The sequence below is a fragment of the Sphaerodactylus townsendi genome, linkage group LG03 (assembly GCF_021028975.2).
Source record: "Sphaerodactylus townsendi isolate TG3544 linkage group LG03, MPM_Stown_v2.3, whole genome shotgun sequence".
NCBI lineage: Eukaryota > Metazoa > Chordata > Lepidosauria > Squamata > Sphaerodactylidae > Sphaerodactylus > Sphaerodactylus townsendi.
In genome coordinates this window covers 63,470,073-63,494,443 of record NC_059427.1, presented here as the reverse complement: position 1 = coordinate 63,494,443, position 24,371 = coordinate 63,470,073, and the positions used below count along the sequence as shown (strand labels likewise).

The following is a 24,371-nucleotide window of genomic DNA, read 5'->3' as shown; positions in this document are numbered from 1 at the left end:
GCTTTGTGCTGGGGAAAGGCGGGATATTAAATCTGTTGAAATATGCTGCTCCAGAGTGTGACGGAGTCTTCTTCCTTGGAGATTTCTAAACAGAGGCTGGATGGCCATCTGTTTGGAGTGCTTTTGATTGTGTATTCCTGCATGGCAGGGAGTTGGATTTGATGGTCCTTGTGATCTCTTCAGCTCTATAATTCTATGCTTCTAAAAAAAGCATTTTTCAAAAATAAAAAATCCACATTGTTTGCAGAAGCCCAGACAATGCTGCTCAATCGGGGGGGGGGGGGGAATTTAAATCCCCCTTCATTTAAAAAAAGTTTTCTGATTTTTCTGCAAACCTGGGGATCTCCAAATTTATTTACTTTTATTTGTTAGGCTCGTATCTCACTCCTTTCCATCCAAAACACAGAGCGGCTTACAATATAAAATAATATATCAAAATATATTTCTACACAAAATAAAATCATATCAATTTAAATACCCCTTGGCATGGATTATTTCAACATATTATGCTTGTAATTTATTAGTTAAACTTACCCAGGAGAATGGGGCTAAGACAAAATCACACCTACCCTGCCCAACAAGATATCATAGCAAATAACTAAACAAATATCTCAACAAGGTACAGAAGGGCTAGGGTGGGCTGGTCAGCCAAGAGGGAACCATTGCTGCCTCAACATAGGTCTGGTGGAACATCTCCATTTTAGAACTGGGCTAAATCCCTCAGGGCTCAGCAGACAGGGTGTTCCACCAGGCCAGGGCCAGGGCCAGAGTAAAAAAAGGGTCTGACTCTGAGGACAGATAGACATTTTAAAGGTCAGAGACTACCAGCAGATTATTTCCTGCAGAATGTAACACTCTTCATGGGGTTTTATTGGGAGAAACTGTTCCATAGGTGCCACAGCCCTAAGGCACTAAAAGTTAACACCAAAACCTTGAACTTCATCTGGTGTTCAACTGGTAATTAGTGCAGCTAGCAGAGTACAGAATGAATATGTGATCTTAGAGATGTTCCTGTAAGAACCCTTGCTGCCACATTATGGACCAGCTGACATTTCTGGAGCAACCTCAAAAGTAGCCCTGAGTAGAGAAAGTTACAGGAGTCTAATCTGGAGGTGATTTATTTGGAAGAAATATGTTATCACATTATTTACCTCACTATATAGCCTCAATCCACAAATTTAAGTATCTGTAGATGGGGCCCCACCACCACATGGGGTTATGTGAGAATTAGATAAGATGTGCACCATGACAGAGAGAGGGGAGGGGAGAGAGAGAGAGAACAAGACTACTCCTGCGGACAAAGTCTCAAGTGTCTCCAGATTGTGGAGGAAAGAGAGATTTATTTTCCTTTACTCCAAGTGCTCTTAGTCAAACCTACTAGAAACTGCTACTTCTCATCACAAAATAAGGTATGTCATGATACCACTTGGAACATCCAGCTAGCTAGTCACACCATAAACATGGTTGTAAACGTCTAATTATAGAGTTATGAATTAAAGGATGAACCACAGGCACATGCAACTCATTTCACTTCTTAGTCATGTACATTTTCAAATTTCTCTTCTTGCCAATGGCAAACTATATTCTGCTGAATTATGTAGACTTACTGCTTTGATAAAATATGCATAGGAAAGCATATGATGCTTAATTTCTGTTTATCTGTATTAACTGCAACCTTTAACCTGTCAGCATAAGCTATCCATCAGCACAGCTTGTTAATATAGCTGCACTTTTACAGAATTAAGAAAATGTATTAAAATCAAGCAGTTAACTGTTAAGGCTGCTGGCCAATGCCACTTCAGAACTTGCCTTCACAAGGTCAGAGGGCCCCTCACCACCACTGTCATAAGCCTTCATATATCATTCTAGCATCTGGATTGGAGGAGGAATCAAGCTTGAGGAATCAAGCAGAATCATCAGGGGTTGTCCCTATGCTAAAAGGAAACACATAGGATGCCATGTGCTATGTGTCCTAGGACCAATCAATGCCATACTACACAGCTGCTGTGAGCTAAAGCTTCAGTTCCACAGAGTATAAGAACTACATGATTCAGAGGGCAGCAAAATCCCTCTTGCATGCAAATCATAGTTATCTGAAATTTATCTGCAGAGCCTGGTAATCAGAGACATAAATAGCAATTGTAGCTGACAGACATGAATAAAGACTTTTCCTTAAATGCAAATTCACTTCAAAGACATTAGCTGCACATGAATCAGAACAGAACAACTTGTATAAGTAGGGACGCTGTTTGGAATACTCACTCCATTAAAAAAACTCTCTGGGAGTAGAAAATGGATACACAGAAGGAAGCAGAGTTGGACTAGAACCTCTCTCAATGCAAATCTGGTATCAATAAGAAATTTTTTTCAAATGAGGGAAGCATTAAAAAAAACAGCATCCTCCATATGAAACCTGAAGTGCTACAGCATATTCAATCACATCCAGATTCTACCACTTAATTCTGCTGCCTTTGTGAACTAGCCAAACATAAATCTGTGCAAGCTACAGTCATCAACAGCCATTGCAGAAAGCTGCAACAGCTAAATGATTGAGTTGACAATGTGAACTGAGCCGTAATTACCCTTGAGGAAATTTGAATAGGTTTTTTTTATTTTCATGTCTTGAGATGCTTCACTATAACCCAGTCTGAGAATTCCTGCAGTTTGAGCAACATTAATTTCCCCACTATTTTTAGGAATCTTTATAACTGTCATCTATTTCACTGATCTCCAAAGAAAATAAATACATATGAAGATATGAAGTGATGTTTGTAGACCCCAAATAAAAATGACATCCACACACACCTGTCTTGCACCATTTGTTGCTGCCACTGCCGCTGCCACTGCTGTTCCCCACCCTTTCCCTGCTGCATGTGCACAAAAGCACAAATGTGAGATTTCACAGGGACACCCAATGGCTCAACCACCCTCCTTTGTTGTAAGAGGGTCATGGTGTATGGCAGAAAGTTGCCCCATATTGTCCTGAACTCAGAGATTAGCTCTGCTCTCCCCCTTCCTGTAGCACTTACAGGCAGAGTACAGAGATGCATGCTCCACCTGGAGCTACTCTGGGGTTTATTTTTTTCCCTTCAGATTAAAGGGAGGGGAAAAAACAAGAACAAGATGATTCATGCCCAGATTGGGTACACTATCATCTGGGTACTTTCCTTTATGGGGGGGAGGGGGGGGTGGCTTCCCCTGCCTATGTGGTGAAAAATCCCTGCATAGAAAAACTATTAAACAACTTCAGTGTTCGTAATATATATTGTAGTACTAACAAGATCTCTTACCTTTAGTGTTCTATATTGCCAGCAAGGGACACTATTGCATAAAACTTCATCAACAATGCCATCAACGTAGAATACTGTCGGTTACCATTGTAAAAGGTTTTCATATAGTATCTGAGATTAATTTTGATGTTCTAGTATTTATATTGTTTCTATATTATTTAAACTATCTATTTCTATGGTTGACTGACCTGATGTGAGCTGCCCCAAGGCCAAAAGGGGAGGGGCAGCATAGTAAGTCTAAATAATAATAATATCTAAAAGATTTGTTTCCAGTGGTATTCAGAACTTTTAAGTACAGAGAAAGAAGCCATACTAATTTTTAGATGATAGTTTTGGAGGGTAGCCACATTGGTCTGAAGTAGAAGAGCTACACTTGTGTCCAGTAGCACCTTACCAATCAACAAGTTTTTGGGGGTTTAAGCTTTTGAAATGAAGGGAAATAATTTGATTAAGGGAGCTCTGACGTTCGAAAGATTGTGCCTGAACATTTTATGGTCTCTAAGGTGCTGCTGGACTCAAATGTAGCTTTCCATTTTTAGATGAATAAGTTTTTTTCCCAGTGTACACCAAGTGTTTTTAGAAAGTAGGTAGGGCCAGGTGCGGCTTTTGTCCGCAAGGTTTCTGATTTTTAAAAATGTTACTTTGGCAGCAGCTGTCAGCACAGCACAAGGAAAGACTGAAGTCACTTGCAGCTGCCATCTTATGGCTAGTTTTGACTCCAGTGGCAACCATTTTGTGACTGCTATGTGCACCCACCTCACTGTGTCAGAACTCCAAAGGTGTCCCTGGGCTTAAAAAGGTTGGGGACCCCAGTCCAGTTTGCTTGTCAGCTGGTTATAATTTAGTATATATAAGTAAACAGTGGCTATGTATTATTACAGCAACTTACTGATCCACCTTAGAGTGTGTATCAGTTAAACTCCATTCTTGACACTTGTAAAATTCTGGGCTCATCTAGAAGCAAAAGTACCACCATGTACACTATATTTTTCATAAGTTACAATTTTGATATCTCATCAGCATGTTTTCACTCTCTTGAAACTTAAATTGTTTTCTATAGAATGGACTCTTGTGTCAGGGACAAAATATATTTTATAAGCTAATATATGCAATCCAATCCCCCATTCCATTAGAGCAACAGCAGGTTAAGAGAGAAGAATTTAGAGCACAAAAGCAGCAGGAAAGGAAATGGTTTTTTAACTCTTTCCCCACCTGCCATTTCTTCACTCCACATCTCTTCCAGCAGGTTTTTTTTTCTGGAGGAATTCAAAATAATGTTTGTTCTCCTATTAGTGATATTAGCAAGCAAAAAGCTGCTTCTATCTGCCAAAGTGAAAACAGTTTCTAAGATCTTATGAAATATGCTCCAAAAAGATTAGAAATCACCAAAAAAAATCCATTCTGAAAGGGTTAGTAGCTGTCACTAAAGCTAGTCATGAGCAGGAATAGCTGTAAGGGATTAATCAAGTTCTTCTAAATAAAACAATCCAATCACTCTAGAGAAAAATAAGAAAAAAATTCCAAGAAAATAACAAAAGACTGCAGTTATTGTACATGTATCTTCCAACACAGTTCCAGTATTCATAGTACTTAAAGCAAATCCTAGTAAACAAAACACATCAGTTTTAACATTGACAGTCATCCATGGTATTACAAAGCCTTCAAACAAATCACCCAGCCAATTAGTTCTATTTTGTGGGACAGAGCTGATTTGTCTCACAGGGTTGAATTATCTCTTAATGCCCACATACAACACAAAAGCGGATATGATTTATGACTGATTCCAAAGTGATTGGAATGATTATAAACAAATTTAATATAGTACGATGAAAACAGCACCACGGGTTTCATAGCTGATCAGGACACAGGATTCACTGGTGAGCAGGGACAGTTACAAGGGCTTCCTCTGGAGGTCTTGAAATGTCTACATTCTGTGTAATAATAAAAATACAGAGGAGAATATAATGTAGCATAAAAGCCAAGTTGCCTGCACAAGTACATAGTTGCACCCGTAAATTACCAAATACACTCATCCATAGGACCCAACTGCTTTTTAATTTTAATAAGCTAGCAACTATGAAGAGCTAAACCCTATTTCTTGTAGAAATAAAATCCTAATTTTATGCACCATGACCTCAAAGAGCCAACACACAGACACACATATATGCAGAAACTGCTTAGGTTTTAAAGTACAAAACGAAGTAATTACATACAAATAGCTATATTCACCTATACTTTCCAGACTCTATCAAACTGAGCATGTGTGTTGAGGCAACTAGTGAGGTCATTTTTCTGCTATTAGCAGCCTGTACACCAGCACAGGTAGCGATGTTTTAGAATTTTTAAAAATATTTTTATTATTGAAGCTACCATGAAGCTACCATTCTGAAGACAGAATGGATTTATTTATTTAGAATGGATTTGTACATTCTGCACTATAAAAACTATGAGACCGAGTTAGCAAAATTAAATTTTATGCTATTTCTATGTGTTGCAGTTTAAACAGTTACATATATTAAGAGGCTCTGTAGAACTTTAAGTACTGAAAATCCTGGTTTGCTCCCTTTCACATTTCTAAAATTTCATATTTTGTATCCTCAGTCCCAAAACTGCTGAAACTAGTATAAAGAAAGCTGGAATTCTTGAATTCTATATAAAATATCAAAATTTGCACTTCCAAAGCTATCACACAAAATTCTGGAATATACATTTTTGCTATATTATTCCAAGGTAACCCAGGACCAGTAATCCAATATTTTTAAAGCACCTTAAGCATTTATGTAGCTTCTTTCAGGCTGCATTCATAGGCAGAATTATGGTCCAGTCTAAGTGCAAGGAGGGGCAAAACACTGTCTGGGAGTGTTGCAGGGCTATGCAATGCCAATCCCTTTCCCCCCTCCACTGGCACAAGGGGCAACCACAGTGGCAGAGAGAGTAGACGTGCCAGCTTTTGGGCACTCCACAGATCCATAGCAGTAAAACCCAGTGGGTGCAGCTGTGGACCTAGGCTGGCATCCGAGCAGACACCAGTGCAGGGAAGAGGCAGGCCGGGGTGTTCCCAGGAATGGAGCCAATTTTAATCACCTTCCACCAGCATTCTGACCCAGGAATGGCACCCTCCAAGCCTGCAGATTTATGCCATATTATAAGCCTTTTTTGACTACGGGGTGATTCAAGGGGCAAGAGAATTTTCAAACTTCCCTCCTTTATGTGCCACCAAAGCCTCTTTGGAGGCAGTGTGGTGTCACTTTTGCCATGCTAACCCCAGCTGCCACAGTGTCCCGTCCCCCCATCTCAATTGTGCTGTCCAACTCCTTAAATTCCACAAATCTGACCAGGGTATACTATATTATAAACTTTTAAATATGCCATACAGAAAATAGTGCCCTAATAGAGCATATAGAGAATGAGGGTGAGGAATAAACTAATACTCTAGAGAAATCTGCTTGTTTTGTAGAAGTTGCATTATATAACTACGTCCAACTTAGTTCTTTGAAAGGAAAGGAGAACACAGCAGTTTTTCATGAATAACATATCTTGTATGAACTGACAGGGTTAGTGCAGGACTTTATCTCTGTGAGTTCTATCCAGAGCAGAAAACTACTACTGAGAAAAAAAGGTTGCTATTCAGAGTTGAGTATGTGCTAGGCCCAACTGACTTAGTGTTGTCAGATTACTATGAACTAGCTGTTTTCTACACTTTCAGCTGCCCCAAGTATAAAAAGCAGTGTGTTTCATGTTTTGCTGTGCAAGGTGAAATAGATGGCTCAGCAACTGCAAATTGTTCATAGGAAACCAGCTAGTAGTGACTTAGATCTCTAACGTGTCTATAAAACAAATGAAGAAAGCTATTGTACATGCTCTATAAAGGGCTAAGACAACTTTCTCTATGAATTACTTTGATACCAGGCATATTCTTCTTTGTTCTATAAAAGACCCAATTTTTATTTCTGCACATTATGGTAGCAGGTTGGCTATCAGTATAGTACAGTGGTGAGACTGCTGCATAAGTCAGGGAGGTCTGTCATAAGACCTTCTAGGAAACTGTGCCCCAGTCACTACCTTTTAAAAATTAACCAACTTCACCATGCTGTTGCAAAAAAAAAAAAGACTGTCTGCTCTCTTCTTAGCCTATATAATTTGCTAAAAAAGTGTCATGGCAATGAACCCTCAACCAATGGGCACATGAGACGGTCCTGCACACCCATTGGTTCAGTTATGGAAAGGAGAGCACCTGCCGCAAGCCCACCCAGACAACAGCAAGAGACCGGATGCCCAGTTGCTGTGGAAAGGGGGCATCTGTTGCGAGGCCAGCCACTCCAGAGCGTGAGTCTGCACAGTCTTTGGTTCAGCTGTGGAAAGGAACTGCTGGCTGCCATGAAAACAGGGCCACCCCGCTGCCATGGAAAGGACATGCCTGCCACAAGCCTGCTCAGATAAGAGTGACAAGCAGTGGAAAGTAGGCATCTGCTGTGAGTTCGCCCACATGCCACGACCACTTTCCCCAACCGCCAGAAAGGTTTGTCCATGCCAGAACACTGAATATGAGAGAATGGGAAAGGAAGCACAATATCTTTAGATGAAAAATCCAGCCATGAACAGGTTGGCACAGATCCGCAAGTATTTGCTGGGTAAACGGAATACATGAAGGGCCTGCCCTTGGCTTCACTGTGAAGTGCTGCCCTCCCGCCTCCCCTCTGTTGTATCAAAATCACAATTACCCAATCTCGCTACTATTTTTTCTTTTTAAAAATTACATAATTCAAATAGCCTTTTTTAAGCTGTAGTTTTTAAGGGTTTGCAATTTTTTAATCTATGTGCGCTGACAGTTACTTGAAAGGTTGGAATATATCTAAATCTACTATCAAGAACAGAATGGCATCTTTATAAATTAAATAAGGTTGTATTGCACTGTCCTCTATTGTATACCCAAGCCTTTCCATTGTGTGCAATATAATGTTTCACAGCACTATTACCCAGCCTTGCAATCTTGCTTTGACCATAGTACGTTGCCGTTTTCAGTGCCCTGTTCCCTAAATTTACTGGTTGTATTCACTATATTTTTCTCACTGTATTGTTTCCAGTTGTATTATGTTTTGAGCCTCAGGAAGAAAGGAAGAGTATAAAAGTAGTAAATAAAGAAAAATAAACACAACAATAGCTTATTTTCTGTTTTTTACTTCTCTGACTGGGAACATATACAAGGCAAAGTTGAAGCTCAGGCTTATCAAAATCCATTTTCATGCCATGCAGCAAAACATGAAAAATAAAATAGCCTATAACAGGTAAAAAGGAAATTCTGAGCTTTCACTGTGACTGTAATGTTGTGTCATTGTAGCTGCCATGATCAAAGAAAATGAATCAAGTTCCAGGGAAGCTCAATCATAAATGGAAAATTTCCTACAAAGCACAAAGATGTACATTTCTGTCAGCATATTATCCAGACCTTTGAGCCACCAACATAGCTGACAGAAATGGGTGCTAGTCTGAAAATATAATTTCTTCAGGGGGAATGTGCGTTTGTGTGGGCGCCCTCTGCAACATAAAAGTGCAAAGCTACATCAGAACAAACTTACCATATATACTCGCGTATAAGCCGAGTTTTTCAGCCCTGTTTTAAGGCTGAAAAATGCTCCCTCGGCTTATACATGAGTCACTGCTTACCAGCCGGCTCTTCAGGCCTCTGCCAAGGCTGGGGGCATAGCCGGGACGACCTCCCTGCGGCTGCACAAGCCGCTTGTTGCTGCCCTCCTGGGAGGGTGAAGGGGAACCCTGGCTGGCTGGGCTTCCTCAAACCCCGGGAGGCAGAGGGAGCTCCTTATTTGGGCAGTGACTCTCCCTGATGTCACTGCCCAAATAAGGAGCTCCCTCCACCTCCCGGTTGCCTGAGCTTCCTCAAACCCAGTCGGGAGGTGGAGGGAGCTCCTTATTTGGGCAATTACATCAGGGGGAGTCACTGCCCAAATAAGGAGCTCCCTCTGCCTCCCGGCTTCCCACCTTTGGCTTATACGTGAGTCAATACGTTTTCCCAGGTTTTGGTAGTAAAATTAGGTGCCTCGGCTTATACACAAGTTGGCTTATACACGAGTATATACGGTAAGATACTATGACAGGTAGGCAGTCAAAGAGTCAGACAATCCAAATTAACACAAATCCCTTTCTAAGATATACATTGATAAAAGAATGTTCCAAGATTCCATGTTCATCTACTTCTTATACTCAGAAAAAACAGAAAACAGAAAACTTAAACAGAAAATAAACAGCTGGAAAACTAGTGATGTAAGATTACAAACAACCTACCTACTTAATTCCAGTGCGTGTGCCACTGTTATAGGCTCCTTGAGCAAAAGTATAATGCAATGCCATTTTAAAGATTCAAGTATAAAACACTATTGAAATACAACACAGTGACTTCATATGATGAAAAGATTTAGTCATGTAATTGTGCTATTAGCAGCACAACTGCCATACTGTATCAGCTTTTAGGGATTCCATCAAACACCTCATTCATTAATTGGTCAGCAGGAACCTACATTGTACACACACTGCTAAACACACATTGTACACAAACTGCTAAACACTGAACACAAGGCCACTTCACAAGAGATACACAGCATATATATGTATTGATGCAGGTGATCACTGTTGAGAGAAAGTCCTTTTACCCAGCCTGGTTAAAAACATAATCTGAGTCATATATTGTGCTCTCAAAAAAACAGCCTCAATTTTACACACAACACATTTAAATGACATGCAGTATCTTCAGGCTTCACTATAAAGAGAGAGAAAAACCCTCCATTTTTTCAGCATAACTCCAAGAACACAAGTACTAAAGCCACAAAAATTACCAACTGTCGATTTGAAAGTCCTTCCTTTGTTTCGCAGAGCACTGTCATCTGAACCTTGAAGATCCACAGCATCCTTAAGCAATCTTTCTATATCCAACAACTTCCAATTTAGTTAAACATGTTTCAGTTCTCCCCCAAGCCATAAAAACAATTATGTTGTACTAGACTTCTTTTCCTAACATTTCTGAATGTTTTGAAGGATAATGTTCTCTATTTCAGTAGTCATAAAGATGTTAATTTATCCTGTACCAATAATCTTTCCATTTGACCATTATTAATTTGGAGTAAAGTATAACACATGCTGAAACAAATGGATGCATATATTATTGCTTACAAAATCACCCAGTCAGAGTACATTCTGTGCTACTGATTGGCAATATTGGTCGTACTACTACTACTACTACTACTACTCCTCATCCCTCTCAGTTAAATAACAGAAAGGCAACAAAAGCAAAGCAATTCTGTACATGAACAGCTGACATCTCTAGCAGCATCAACAGGATGTGGTTCAATCTAACACATGCGTATTTACTAGACACAGGGTTCTCTGCTGTTTTACTGGAACACTCTAATTCCATTCCCATGTATACTGCTAAGCCAACATGTTCTGCCTTCTTACCTTATACATGAGCACATACATACAATATGTGTGTAAGTTACCCAGGCAATATAGTTTCCAGTGAGAAGGCAAACTATGTTAGCATCTTCTCAAGGAGTCAGCCAATGTTTCATGTGGTTCTTCCAACTTCCTACGGATAATTGTTTTTATACTTTGTATTTTAAAGCTTGTTTTAATGGTATTTAATTATTAACTACCTTGAAACTTCTAAGCTGTGTAGAAATGCAGCATAAAATGTTTTAAAGGGGAAGGGCAGCCTAGAAATCAAATTATAAAAAAACTTAACTGCATGCTAGGAAAACATCTCATGTATTTCTTTCCAAAATAAAAAACTTGAAATGTATTTCAAAAAACAAATTAAAAATGCATCTTTCTGAACTAACTGAGCCCTGTTTGACATGTAGCTAACTTTGCTGAGAAGCAACAACATCATTGGCAGCAATTAGGTTATTGCAGAAATGTCTTAAATGGACAAGAAACAGGCAAGATGATCAAGAAATATGGGTAAGAAAAACCAATGAAAGTAAAAAGCAAAAAGACTGGAAACTGACACAGCCAAAGTAAGCAGTAAGAAGCTTTACAGGCAAAAAAGTACACTTATACAACAAATCTGAAACTGCTTTATTCTTCACATTTAAAAACTAAAAAGCATTTCATCTATAATGGCCCTATATTTTGTTGTTATTTGTGTCCCTACTTTAAGTATTGAACAAGACATTACACACATACACACATATGATATGGTTGTTTAGGATTATTGTGAGCCGCCTAGAGCCCTTTGGGGATGAGGCGGCCTATAAAATAAAATAAAATAAAATAAAATAAATAAATAAATATGCTGCAACATCCCCCTCCCCCAAAAGAAGAAACCAAAAGCAGCTTTGAAAGAAGGTGTCTAGAAACTGAGATGGTGAGAACATGGAAGAAGTGGTATTTAAGCCTTTTTGCCACCACTGGTTTGCAGATTCTAATATTCTTCATCTTTGGTTTTTCCTCCCAAGTTCAAAATGAATGTTAGGACGGAAAGAGAATCCTACCTGTGGTTTGTCTCTGTGCGTATTTACAGCTTCAACATTCAGAAATATAGATTCCACCTTGCAACCTGTAGACAGAAACCACTGATTTAGGTATTTTAGTTCATTATTTCATTAGACACTCACTATAAAAGATTGATTTTTATCTCCAAATCCATTAACACTGAAGATACAGTGGAACAGTGGTGATTAACACACTTCAGACAAATCAGATTCTTTCCAACTACATGGCAATTTGTTCATCTAAGGGACACAGGCAATGTTTATGTTACCTTAGCAGCATGGGAGTTAAAATGGGGCATCTTTCTCATTCCTTTTCAGGAACAGTGCAAGATACATGTAATGTGGGACAATGTAATTCCTTCCCAATAAACTTAAAGCTACCAACTTATCTGAGGGACATGAGAAGGGCCCATGCTGAAGTACCTCCCATGCCACTGTGATAACATTGGAATATGTCCAACGGCTGAAACCCTCACTCATAGTCTGCTCCTTTCTGATAGACATGGGATGGATCACAAGCAGCCTCCAAAATACTTAATATGTAAGCTCTGGTGTTTCCTCATACCCCTAATTTTAACTGAAACTTTACAGAGTTGTAAATTTGAAAATACAATATCAGGATAGAAAGTGAATATTGTTGAGGTGTTCATAACCACAGTCAACCATCTAAATGCATTAAAATACATCTAAAAAGTATTCTCTAAAAAGCAGGTGGCTCAAAAACAACTTGTCTTGCAAGACATGATTAATTTTGCACTTCAAGTGTCATTTTAGCCTACCCTTTGTTTAAAAAAATGAAACTATACAAAATAACAATGTTACTATAAGGGGAAAAAATCTGGGGGGTTGGCCTCCAGAACACATTGGCCTTACGGTTTATGACAGGTTGAATAGTACCGTGTTTCCCCGAAAATAAAACGGGGTCTTATATTAATTTTTGCACCAAAAAATGAATTAGGGCTTATTTTCGGGGTAGGGCTAATTTTAGGGGAAATACGGTACCTTCACAATTAATTAAGGCAGGCTCTTGGCAGCCCTGTTGCTTCCTCATCACGTGTGATGCAAGCTGCATCCTCATTGGCAGGAAGCACCCTGCTGGATCACACCATCCTGATCTGCGACTACCAGTAGGGGTTATTTTTGGAGTAGGGCTTATATTTTAAGCCTCCTCCAAAAATCCTGAAAAATCATGATAGGACTTATTTTCAGGGTAGGTCTTATTTTCGGGGAAACACAGTACTACAGTATTTGAACCAACTAAGAAGCAAACTTCTGAATTATATGTGTGTGTGCTGTCAAGTTACAGCTGACTGATGGAAAACCCATACGGTTGTTAGGGTTTTCAAGGCAAGAGATATTCAGAGGTACCCATCTCTGCCATTTCCCATCTCTGCATGGGCTGAGAGAGTTCTGAGAGGACTCGCCCAAAGTCACCCAGCAGGCTTCCTGTAAAGGATTAGAGTCCACTGCTCTTAACCACTATACCACACTGTCATCAAAAGAAAGGAGAGGCACCAATGGATATTGTAATATGACATCTATCAAAGCATATTTCATTTCTGAAGTTTTACTTTAGTCCAGATGTGATAAAATAAATTGGAAAAGGTGATTAGACTAAAACGTGCCATGTGATAATGCTTGAAATTGTGACATGGCTGATAATATACTAAAGTAACTATAGAATATAAATTATACTTTTATTAACTCAAAATGCCTAGCCTAACTTTTACATCCTACGGCTAAAGGAGAGAAGAATAAATATAATGTCAATACTGTAGCAGGGTTTACTGATAAAATTTCTTCAATCAATCAGCAACAAATAACTAGGTGTGCAAATAATAGTAATTAGCAGCTTGGCTACCTCATATTAGAATTAAATGGAAGGAAACTGAGTACTTTTACTGGGTAAATCTTGAATAACTTACCATAAGCCACTGGGGTTAGCTTTAAGACAGTATGCAGCGGGCACTTGAGATAAGGCAGTTGTCCTGAAAGGGGAAGGCAAAATAAAAATTCATGGTAACTACAAACATGAGCTTCTTTTGTCAAGTAACAGTAATTTAAAAGTCTACTGCTCCCAAAGAATCAAAAGCTGTATGTATTCAAATATCATCCTCCTTAGGCAGATAGGATTATGAGCTGGGAATGGGTCCTGAAAAGCATAACTTTTTCTGCTCATTTAAAATTTATTATTTATTTATTTTTCCTTATTTATAGACTACCTTTCTCACTAACGCTCAAGGTGGATTACATAGTGTAAGTGAATATGAACAAGAGCATGGGATATTCAATAAACAACGCAATATGGACTACACTGGTTTATGGCTGTAATAAAGATTGATTGAGGGCTGCACTGCAAACAAGCAAAATTCAGAAAAACCGCCAAAAGAAAGCATAAACATTTAAATAGGACACTTTGGGACCATCATATCTAGGACCGCCTCTCCCAAAAAAAAAAACTGCAGGACAGCATTATGATCAACTGGAAGCATTTGATGATGATATCTAGTTCTAGACGCATCCAGCTGTCCTCAAACAGAGCGCATGCTTTTTCTGATCTGCCACCAGCCTGTGGAACTCTCTACCAACTGAGACCTGGACCCTGCGGGATCTGACTCAATATCGCAGGGGCTGTAAGGAGATGTTCCACCAGGCCTATGATTGAGGCAGCAACAATTACATCACTGCTGGCATCCCTAACTCTATCCTTATTATTTGTCTTTACTTATGTAATTATTATAGCTGTTTTTGTTTTGGCTGCTTCATTTTCCTTGTGTCCCTCCCTACTTGATTGGTCATCCTTAGGAACTACAAATGATTGAAATAACTGGAGTATTGATGGGAACTTAATTGATGGGATTTTAAATCAATTGATGTGTTTTAACTGATTGAGTATTTCTATGTTATTAACTGCCCTTAGCTCGACTTCAGTCAGGAAAGGGCGGGACATAAATTTAACAAAATAAAATATATACAGTAAGAATTTACAGACAGCAACAGACAGTGCACATTAGTACAGTCCACAGTCCCCATCCCTTTCTTAAAGCATTTTTGTAAAACATTTCATAATAGTACAGTTGTGTAAAAACAACCTCCTGAATAATTCAGTTTCATACAGTATGCGGAAAGCTAGGAAACTGGTAACCTTTCTAACCTTATCAATAAGGGTCAGCTAAACTATGCTGAAAACATGAAAGACAGTGTGCTTCAAGATCTCTGCTGTTCTAACCAGCACCACTTCCATCTTGTCCCAGTTTGATTGCAGTTTGTTTCAACCATTAACCACAGTAGTCAGGCAGCTGCTCGAAATCTCTGCTATATCACCAGGAGAAATGGATAGAGAGATACTGAGCTGGACATCATGCGCTCATTGGTAATATCCAATTGCAAACCTACGGATGACGTCTCGTAAATGCTTTGCACAGAGGGTGAGTAACATGGGGGATAAAACTGTGCCCCAAGGAACCTCAATTCGTGACTTTCAATTGATGAATCACGAGGAAGAAATTATCATCTGCACAAAAACTGCTGATGGGCAAATGTGAAAAATTTCCATTACAGTTTGTACAAAGGTTCCTACCTGCAGGCTTGTCCAGAAAGTAAGCAAGTAGACAGCGCATAACAGCTTGATGACAGATTACAAGCACATTTTCCTGCCTTTCCAATTCCATAATTACTGGTTCCAATCTTTGAACAAGATCTTCATAGGACTGGAAAAATCAACACAACATAAAAAGTGGCTCACTGAACCAATCATTCAAATCTATTCAACCTTAATCACTTCAAGGCAAGACCAGGCTTAATGGATAATTTTTTAAAAGAAAAATCCTTCAAACATTTGCTTAGGGTTGTAAGAATTGTTGGTGTGTATCACGTCATCTGTGGACTCTGTAGAACAGGGCTTTCCTACCTCCCCATCTGGCTGCAGAAATTTTGTCAGCAGACTCTCAGGAACAGCATAGGTAATAAAAAGAATGTGGGTCTGCAGCAGGAAGGGAGAGCCGATAGATGTCACTCCTCCTCTTCCTCAAACAGAGAGGCCATTCCACTGAATTGTGTAGCTGAATACATGCCACTAATGACAACTATAGGACAGGATATGATCTCACAGAAGGGATAACACATAATGTGCACATGATTGTCATCTGGCCTTTTTTTTCACATATACACATACACTTTTGTTTCCACAAACACACACAATCAGGATTTGCATCCATTTTCTATTTTTCTATATCACCCGAGGAAATGGGGTACAACAGATAATGGGTAGATTATCCCATTTCTATGGTTTTCCTGGTATATTTTAAGAATTTACAGGCTGCTCAGATTTGTGGTTTAGCCTCATTTTTCTAAAATTTAATAAATGGTATGTCAAACTGTAAAGCTATGTTTCTCTGTTAAAAATAATTAGACATGCTTTCTTGTTAGTTTTGGGAACAACTGAAATAGTTCTGTGTAAGTGGCAGATGGAAATTGTTGGCTGGATAAGTTAGGAAGGGATTGAGTGAGTGAACTGAGGTAAATTAGCTGAAGAGAAGAAGAGTTTTGGATTTATATCCTCCCTTTCTCTCCTGAAAGGAGACTCAAAGGAATTTACACTCTCCTTTCCCTTCCCCCCACAACAAACACTCTGTGAGGTGGGTGGGGCTGGGAGAGCTCTGAAGGACTGTGACTAGCCCAAGGTCACCCAGCTGGCATGTATTGGAGTGCACAAGCTAATCTAGTTCACTAGATAAGCCTCCTTAGCTCAAGTGGCAGGGCAGGGAATCAAACCCAGTTCTCCAGATTAGTGTGCCTTCTCTTAACCACTACACCACGTTGGCTCTCCTCTGGGGAGTACTAGCTGTCCTTTATACTGTAAATAGTTGTTATTGTGTTATTTCCACTGCCCTTAGGAACTTGGGAATTGTGCACCAACAAAATTACCTACTCACAGGGGCGTAACGAGGCAGCCCTGGGCAAACTGTAGCCCTGGGCAAAACCTGAGTTGGATGCCCCCCCTCCATGGGCGGCCACTCCACCACGACCAATTTTTTTGCACCAGGACATTGGTGCCTGCAGGGGGTGCATTTTTAGACATATCAGCACCACAATTTCAGCACATCATCAGGAGACTGTTCTTATGTTACTCCCCAAGTTTGGTGAGGTTTGGTTCAAGGAGTCCAAAGTTATGGACTCCCAAAGGGGGTACCCCATCCCAAATTGTTTCCAATGGGAGCTAATAGGAGATGGGGGGCTACAGATTTGAGGGTCCATAACTTCGCCCCTGAAGGCCAAACTGCACCAAACCTCTGAAGTTATCATCGAAACAGTCTCCCTGATAATTTCTGAAAGGATTTTGAGACTGTGCCTTCAGAAAAGTCCCCAGCCTGCAACTCCCATGGACAGCAATGCAGAAAACTCAATGCAGAACAAAGATTCTTGGGCAAATTTCTGGGATGTTCCTGCAGGGGGCGCATTTTTTGATGTATCAGCACCAAAATTTTAGGGTATCATCTGGAAACTGTCCTCATGGTACCCCCAAAGTTTGGTGCGGTTTGGTTTAGGGGGTCCAAAGTTATGGACCCTCAAAGGGGGTGCTCCATCCCCCATTCTTTGCTAAGGAGATGGGGGCTACCGCTTTAACGAGGTCGCATAACTTTGGACCCCCTGAACTAATTGCGCCATAACTTGAGGGGTGCCATCATCTTTAGATGATACCCTGGAAATTGGTGCCAGTACTTCCAAAAATGCACCCCCTGTAGCAAAATCCTATTGCCCATCTTCGTTACCGACCATTGACCTACTGCATTGCTGTCTACTATCGGGGTTGCAGGCTGAAGAGGCGGAAGCGTTTCTGAAGTCTACAGATCTCAAAACTCAGAAGTCTCATCAGGAGACTGCCCTAATGATACCCCCCCAAGTTTGGTGCAGTTTGGTTCAGGGGGGCCAAAGTTATGGATCCTCAAAACTGTAGCCCCCATCTCCTATTAGCTCCCATTAGAAACAATGGGGGATAGGGGCACCCCCTTTGGGAGTCCATAACTTTGGACTCCTTGAACCAAACCTCACCAAACTTGGGGAGTAGCATAAGGACAGTCTCCTGATGATATGCTGAAATTTTGGTGCCGCTAGCCTAAAAACCGCGCCCCCTGCAGGCCAAAAATGGAAAACCACTAAAATACCCAAAAACGAACCCAGCATTTTGATGCCCCCCCCCCCACAAGGTGATGCCCTGGGCAGCTGCCCATCTTGCCCAATGGGCATTACGCCAGTGCCTACTCAATCAGAAAAACAAACAGAAAGGCAGAAAGGTCTCCCTCTGAAAGGTTAGCAAACAATATTAGAAAGTTTTCCATTTTATCAAACAGCCATTAGGACATGTGTACAATAAATAATGGCCATCTGTACTCCAGTACTGTTCTCAGACTGATGTCCACGTGGCCAATTTAAGGTAGGCAGAGCACTGAGCTAACAGCAAAGTGCACAGTTTTCATACATATAAAAACAGGTGTTTAATCAGTGCTTATTGTTAACACAGGAATTCTAATACTGACCTCTTTCTAATAAATGAATGTTCCAGTTTAATGGCTTGACATTACCATCAGCAGAAAATTTCTCCCCCTTCCCCAAGGTTGCTATTATGTTATTCCAAAAAAAATGACTAACTGGAATTCAAGCTTATCCAGGAGTTAAATTAAGAAAGTTACATTCCATATGAAAAGACTATACAGTTATGCTACAACTGTAATACTTCTCTACACAAATGAGAATCTGGTTGTTTTAATACGTTTATAGGATAAAAACTTGCAAAACTTCATTGCCACCCTGAGCCCATTTGGGGAAGGGCTGTCTAGAAGACAGACTTTGTTTTCAGTTTCAGCAGGGGTGAAGGGAGGGGAAAATGCAGTTGGGGTACGAACGCACCCTGCGCCCCTGCCACAGCACCGCCCACCCCCACCACGGCTCAGCCATACACACCCCACGGCTCTGCCTGGGGCATTGCACCCCCCCCGCCCCGTTGGCACTACACCACTAAGTTTCAGTATGCATAGATAATGAGAAAAAACCTTTTCCCTGCAGTAATATTCTTTTTTCACTTTCTGCCTAGTATCCCCTTTGCTAATCATGACTTTTACATTCTTAGCTTACAGGGAGCAAAATATTCAAAGTAAACATACTTCTCCTTTAGGATATCTGTATCTGTATTTATCCTGGTCTCTCAATGCAAATTCTAATGGATAATTTTCTTGAATTTCTTCATACATCATTTCTTCACAGACTCCCTGAATAAAACAAAAGAAACATAACAGAACTAGTCTAGCTTCCAATGAAACAGTAACTGGATGTACAATTTTACTTCAGGATTTAGGTATTAACCTTTTCCCTTAAAAATGATTCTGAAAATTGGAAGCAGCTATTTATAAGGTCACAATAAATCCAAAGAACTCACAAAATGTATGTCACAAGGTAAAATAAAGGCTGCTGCAACACAGGTTAGGTTTGCTTTCCAAACTGAAGTGATTTGTTTTGGGAGAAGGTTGCCCTCTGCAATATATGTTTGCCCCAGCTGATTTTCCAAAAACTGGTTGGCAATAAGAGCATGATCTGGCATCATGCGAATGGCAAGGTGTCTATTTTTGCGGTTTCACCCACAGGGATGCCATTCTCCTAGCCTCAGCCCTGGAGCTGCCATTCCCCACCACCAGAACAGAGGGTGTTTTTTGGGAGAAAAGCACAATATAAATGCTTTAAGTAAATAACTAACTAACACAGTATTGAAATGATTAATTGTTAGATTTTGTTTTCTCTGAATTTCTGGATTTTGTTTTCTAAAAGATAAGTTTCTAGCCCTTTTTCTTACTCCATTGTTTCTGAGAAGGTCTCTGCATTTGCCACAACATGAAAGTACACGGCCGATTACACACAATGTGTTTACTGCATTGTGAATGTCCATTGCAGCAACATTCCTTATATCAGTGGTTCTCAACCTGTGGGTAGGGACCCCTTTGGGGGTCAAACGACCCTTTCACAGGGGTTGCCTAAGACTCTCTGCATCAGTGTTCTCCATCTATAAAATGGATAAATGTTAGGGTTGGGGGTCACCACAATATGAGGAACTGTATTAAAGGGTCGCAGTATTAGGAAGGTTGAGAACCACTGCCTTATATGGACATATTTCTTCAAGTCCCACTTTCACTTTTTAGTCTCCCTGCAGCAAGTGAGAACACTTCTAGCACAAACATAATTTTGCTTCACCACTAAAGCAGGACAGGTGAGCCAGAGGGCACAGCTTTGCCCTGGACCGGCTCTTCCCTCCACCCATGGCCAGCCATGCCACCCCTTCACGCTGCTTTGCCTGCTTTCCCCCTCACCCCCTTCCACGTTGCCAGCTCCTCCTGCCTCTCTAAATATCTCTGTCAATATATTGACATTATTATATGATATTAACATCCAATGCACGCTCCAGGTGCATACCTAACTCGCTGACAGCTGCTTCCCTCCCCTCTTTCCCCTCCTCACACCAGAAGCCTGGGCTCCAGTGATGCTTCCTCACCACTGCGCTCAAATTGCAGTCACTTCACCTGAATCTCTCCCCCCTACCCCACCCTTCCTTCAAAACATCCCTTACTTCTCTTCCAGTCTTCTATCCCTGCCTTTTCCCGCCTCCTTCCATCAACTCTTCCCAAAGAGAAAATCCACCCTCCAGAGAACAGAATGAGCAGCGTTCTTCAGAGCGGCAATGTCATGAACCAGACCCTGGGCACTGAGAACTCTGATGTAGAGTCTGTGCATTCAGAGCTGACTTCTCAAGAGGAAATGCAGGCAGCAGAACCAGTTCCAAGCCCTTTCTTGCATGCTCAGGCAAAGCCTGATGCCATGAAGCTGGGAGAGCCTTCTGAGAGCCAAGTAATGAGCCAGCTACTCAAAGGAGGCAAAGGCAGAGGATACAACTGAAGAGTCAAAGGAGAAGTGCTCACAATGTTGCAGGGTATGGCAGAAGACTGCCAGATGGAGGCATCTGCATCGGAGGACGATATATAAACCCTGCCTAGGGCTAGGCTCTGCCTGGGTGCAACGAGTGTACTTCCTGGTAAGCCTCACATGCCTCTGACCTGCAGCTCTCAGCCTGCCTGCCTGATCTCTTACCTGTGCCTTGACCTTGGACTGCCCTGACCATGCATTTGCTTGATGCCTGCCCTAACTCTGGACTGATTATGACTACACTTTTGCTGGCAGCCTGCTCTGACTCTGGACTGGTTGACTAAGCCTCACGTGCTGCCTGCCTTGACTCTGGCTTGTCCCACATTCTAGCTCCTGCCTGCCTGCAGCACAGGCAAAAAAGCCCAGGGAAAGGGGACACTGGCCACAGCACGCACACACACGCACCCAGTCAGGGCTTGTGCAAGCAGTCAAAGTCTTTATTTTAAAACAAGCCAGTGTGTGTTGGGTGGGTGAGAGTATCAGCTCTCAGCTCTGTGCCTTTAAGGCTGTTGATGGGAGCAGTTTAGAGAACCAGGAGGACAACAGACAAACTGCCATGCAGGCTGTGGGCTGCCTCCTCGTGTATAAACAGAAAACCACAAGGAGGTCCCTCTGCAAGTCCTGAGGTAAGCGTTGTATGGTAATGAGCCACAGAATTGTCATTTGGTGAAAGCACAGACCTCAAGCAGGAACTGAACAGTTTGCATGCGAAGCAAATATTTATTATTTTCTAGCATTTGTTGAAGCTCAAATTAAAAGGACAAAAGACAAGCTTTGCCAACTTACAGTATTATAGAAACTAACTCCTTTGTTGCATTCTCTTTCCACCATAAAAGACAACAACTGAGAAGGGATCAAGAGAGAAAACTGGAATACCTTACCGCATCTATTTCGTTCAAAACTTTCCACTGCTCATAAGGCACTCCCAAGGCCTCTGCAGTCTGAATGGTCCTTTTCATCTGGCTTGTCCATACTTTCAGGTCTTTGATGTTTTGTTCATTAATAAACTGTGCCAGACCCTTGGCAAACTGCAAAAGCCATTAATATTTCATGAGAAAATTACAGCTAATGTTCTGCACACAAGTTAGAGATCCCAATAGGCCCTGTTGTTCCAACTACAAGATAATGAAGTCTTTGAAAAACAGTGAGCATATGACTTTAACCAAACAAGTCTAGTGGCATTTAGAATGAGAATCTCATAAGAGAGACTTTATATTGAATCTCTATTTCCTCATCTACAAAGAATCTATATTTATTCTCAGAAGGTGAGCAAAAGCAATACAGAGACTAAAGTGTTAAAATTAAAATTTAAACTGAAGTCCAGTTTAACTTTATTGAAGATAAGGAAAGGAAAAATATAGCTACTTAGCTAAAAGACATATACCTCTTTTCCTCTGAGGGACAACCCTGTGTCTCCTCCTATCCTTCCCTTCAGATTTAGTTCACTTTCTCCGTGACGACAGAGGTAGATGGAACGAGGAGTTACGTGGATATTCATGAGGTAGTAAACAATCCGACTTTGGATGTGGTCCATTACTCGATTCACAAGGTAACTCCGTCCAACATCCATTATTTTAATATAAGAAAGATCCCTTATGAAAAGAGAATAACATTTTCCAACTTTAAGTATAATATGAAGAACAACTATCATGTTTGTTTTGAAAACACTGGCATAGGTTAAATTACCACCAATGATTTAGGCACAAATGTCACTGTTCTTTAAGGAAAGAGAGAATAGACAGACAGATTTTTACTAATATAAATATACTACATAAATGTAACTAAAAATACATCCCTGACCACAGGTAGCTAACAGAACATGTAATGAAGTAGCAGAAGAATTTTATCTTACAGAGCGTTGATTTAAAATCAAGGTAATCCAAGTCATTTATGTAAGTCACCAAGAAAAGATGAATTTATCCTGTTAAAACAAGTTGCCCATTCTGAAATGCAAACATTTTGGAACCAAAATGTATTGGTTGCTGTAACCACATCAGTTAGTAAGTAATTAAGCTTAAAAAGAAGCATAATTTTATCATACAGATCTCAAACACTGTGAAATTATCAAGTTAGATAGAAGAGACCACTTTCTTTTGTAATCTCTGTACACATACAAGAAGACTAATCAAGATCACTTACATAAAAAAATAAAGCTGCAACTCCAGGCATACTAACTTGGAAGCAAGTCCTACTGAAGGTGAGAAATTGCTTCCAAGTAGAAAAGACTAGGACTGGACTATACGTGTGGAGCATTCCACAAGCAAGCTATTGCATACTACATTACCTGCAAGTAGAAAAGACTAGGACTGGACTATATGGGTGGAGCATTCCACAAGCAAGCTATTGCATACTACATTACCTGCAGTGCCATCATAAGCAGAGTTAATGACCTCACAAATCCACTGAATACAACAGACTTGGAAAAGTGCAACTCTAATTAGGATGGCACTCTTATTAACAGTTTTTGAACGAACTGGAAAGCAAAATGTCCCTACAATTTTGCTAGCAGAGTAACAGAACAATAACCTGAAGAAATACTACGAACCTCAAGTAGCTAGGCAGCACAAAAGGAGTATAAGATCATCCAAGCGGGGTCAGTAGATTACCATGGCAAGATACCATCTGGCACCTGATGGACTAAAACCTCTAATATCGCTTATGATGCCAGATACCCAATGATTTAAGCACACATACAGAGAAAGATGTATTTTAACTTGGTCTGTTCAGCAGATCATCATGATTCAGCCTGAAGAGTTCATGGGCAGGAATGCCTGTTTGAGTTATGGTCTCAACTAATTTTAACACACATTATCAATGAACGTAGTCATTTCTTCTTTAAATTCTTCACTTATAGTCAGAATTAAACACCCTTATTTCTTTGATTATTAACTTTGATCCAGCCCTTGATATATTATAATACAAGTCACTACAGAGCTGATACTAGCATTTAATACACCATCATTTGAAGTCGTGTTGGCTTCCAAGTAAAGTTTCCCAAAATTTAAGGAAGCAGATGGACAAGGCATCTTCATGGTCCATAAGGAACTGAACAGCTGATAGCGTACTGACACAGTCAAAACAAGAACTGTGGGTGAGAACTACATTGACATTCTCAGCAAATTGAGATGTACTTATCTTGAAGTACCATTGCCTCAGATAGCACAACACACACATCTCATAGCTGTCACTTTCTGCTTAAAGAGATAACTGTACATCCTTCCTACAAACTGTGTGTGTTACAGAGGATCAATAATCCATTTCATTTCACATAGAATTGACTGCACAGATCAGGATAATTGAAGTTTTTTCCAAGTTCAGCATTACATATGATTAGGTGAATGTTACGTTTCAAAACAAAGATTTAGCCTCTTTTCCACAAGCAAGAACTTACTTTGAACTGTTTATTTAGTCATTTTTCCCATATGCGTATTTGTTCATATGCGTACACTGAAAATAAAGTCAGAGATTGCTTTTTCTAAGATGGAGGTCTCCAACACTAAAGCAGCATTATACACAGACACTCTCCTGGTTGCCTTTCATGAACAAGTAATAGCAATCAGTAAGCTAAGAAGCTTTTGTAAATTGGAAGAGCACTAGAGATTGTATTTTTTTT

The 24,371-nt window shown here is 40.3% G+C and overlaps 1 protein-coding gene across 5 annotated transcripts in view; it reads right to left on the bottom strand.

Annotated features, from left to right (window-relative positions):
• Positions 1-24,371, bottom strand: part of PFKFB4 (6-phosphofructo-2-kinase/fructose-2,6-biphosphatase 4) — a 75,708-nt gene that overhangs the window by 3,814 nt on the left and 47,523 nt on the right. For 2 of the 5 annotated variants that reach the window (XM_048488043.1, XM_048488038.1), the window contains exons 8-14: positions 22,143-22,350; positions 21,640-21,786; positions 18,955-19,059; positions 15,375-15,504; positions 13,720-13,782; positions 11,795-11,859; positions 5,130-5,221 (exon numbers count right to left, since the gene is read on the bottom strand). In XM_048488043.1, the coding sequence (XP_048344000.1) occupies positions 5,162-5,221; positions 11,795-11,859; positions 13,720-13,782; positions 15,375-15,504; positions 18,955-19,059; positions 21,640-21,786; positions 22,143-22,350 (778 nt within the window). In that variant the 3' untranslated portion in view covers positions 5,130-5,161. Of the gene's footprint in view, positions 1-5,128; positions 5,222-11,794; positions 11,860-13,719; positions 13,783-15,374; positions 15,505-18,954; positions 19,060-21,639; positions 21,787-22,142; positions 22,351-24,371 lie in introns of those variants that run through there. The other 3 variants (XM_048488040.1, XM_048488041.1, XM_048488039.1) reach the window with 3 other exon arrangements.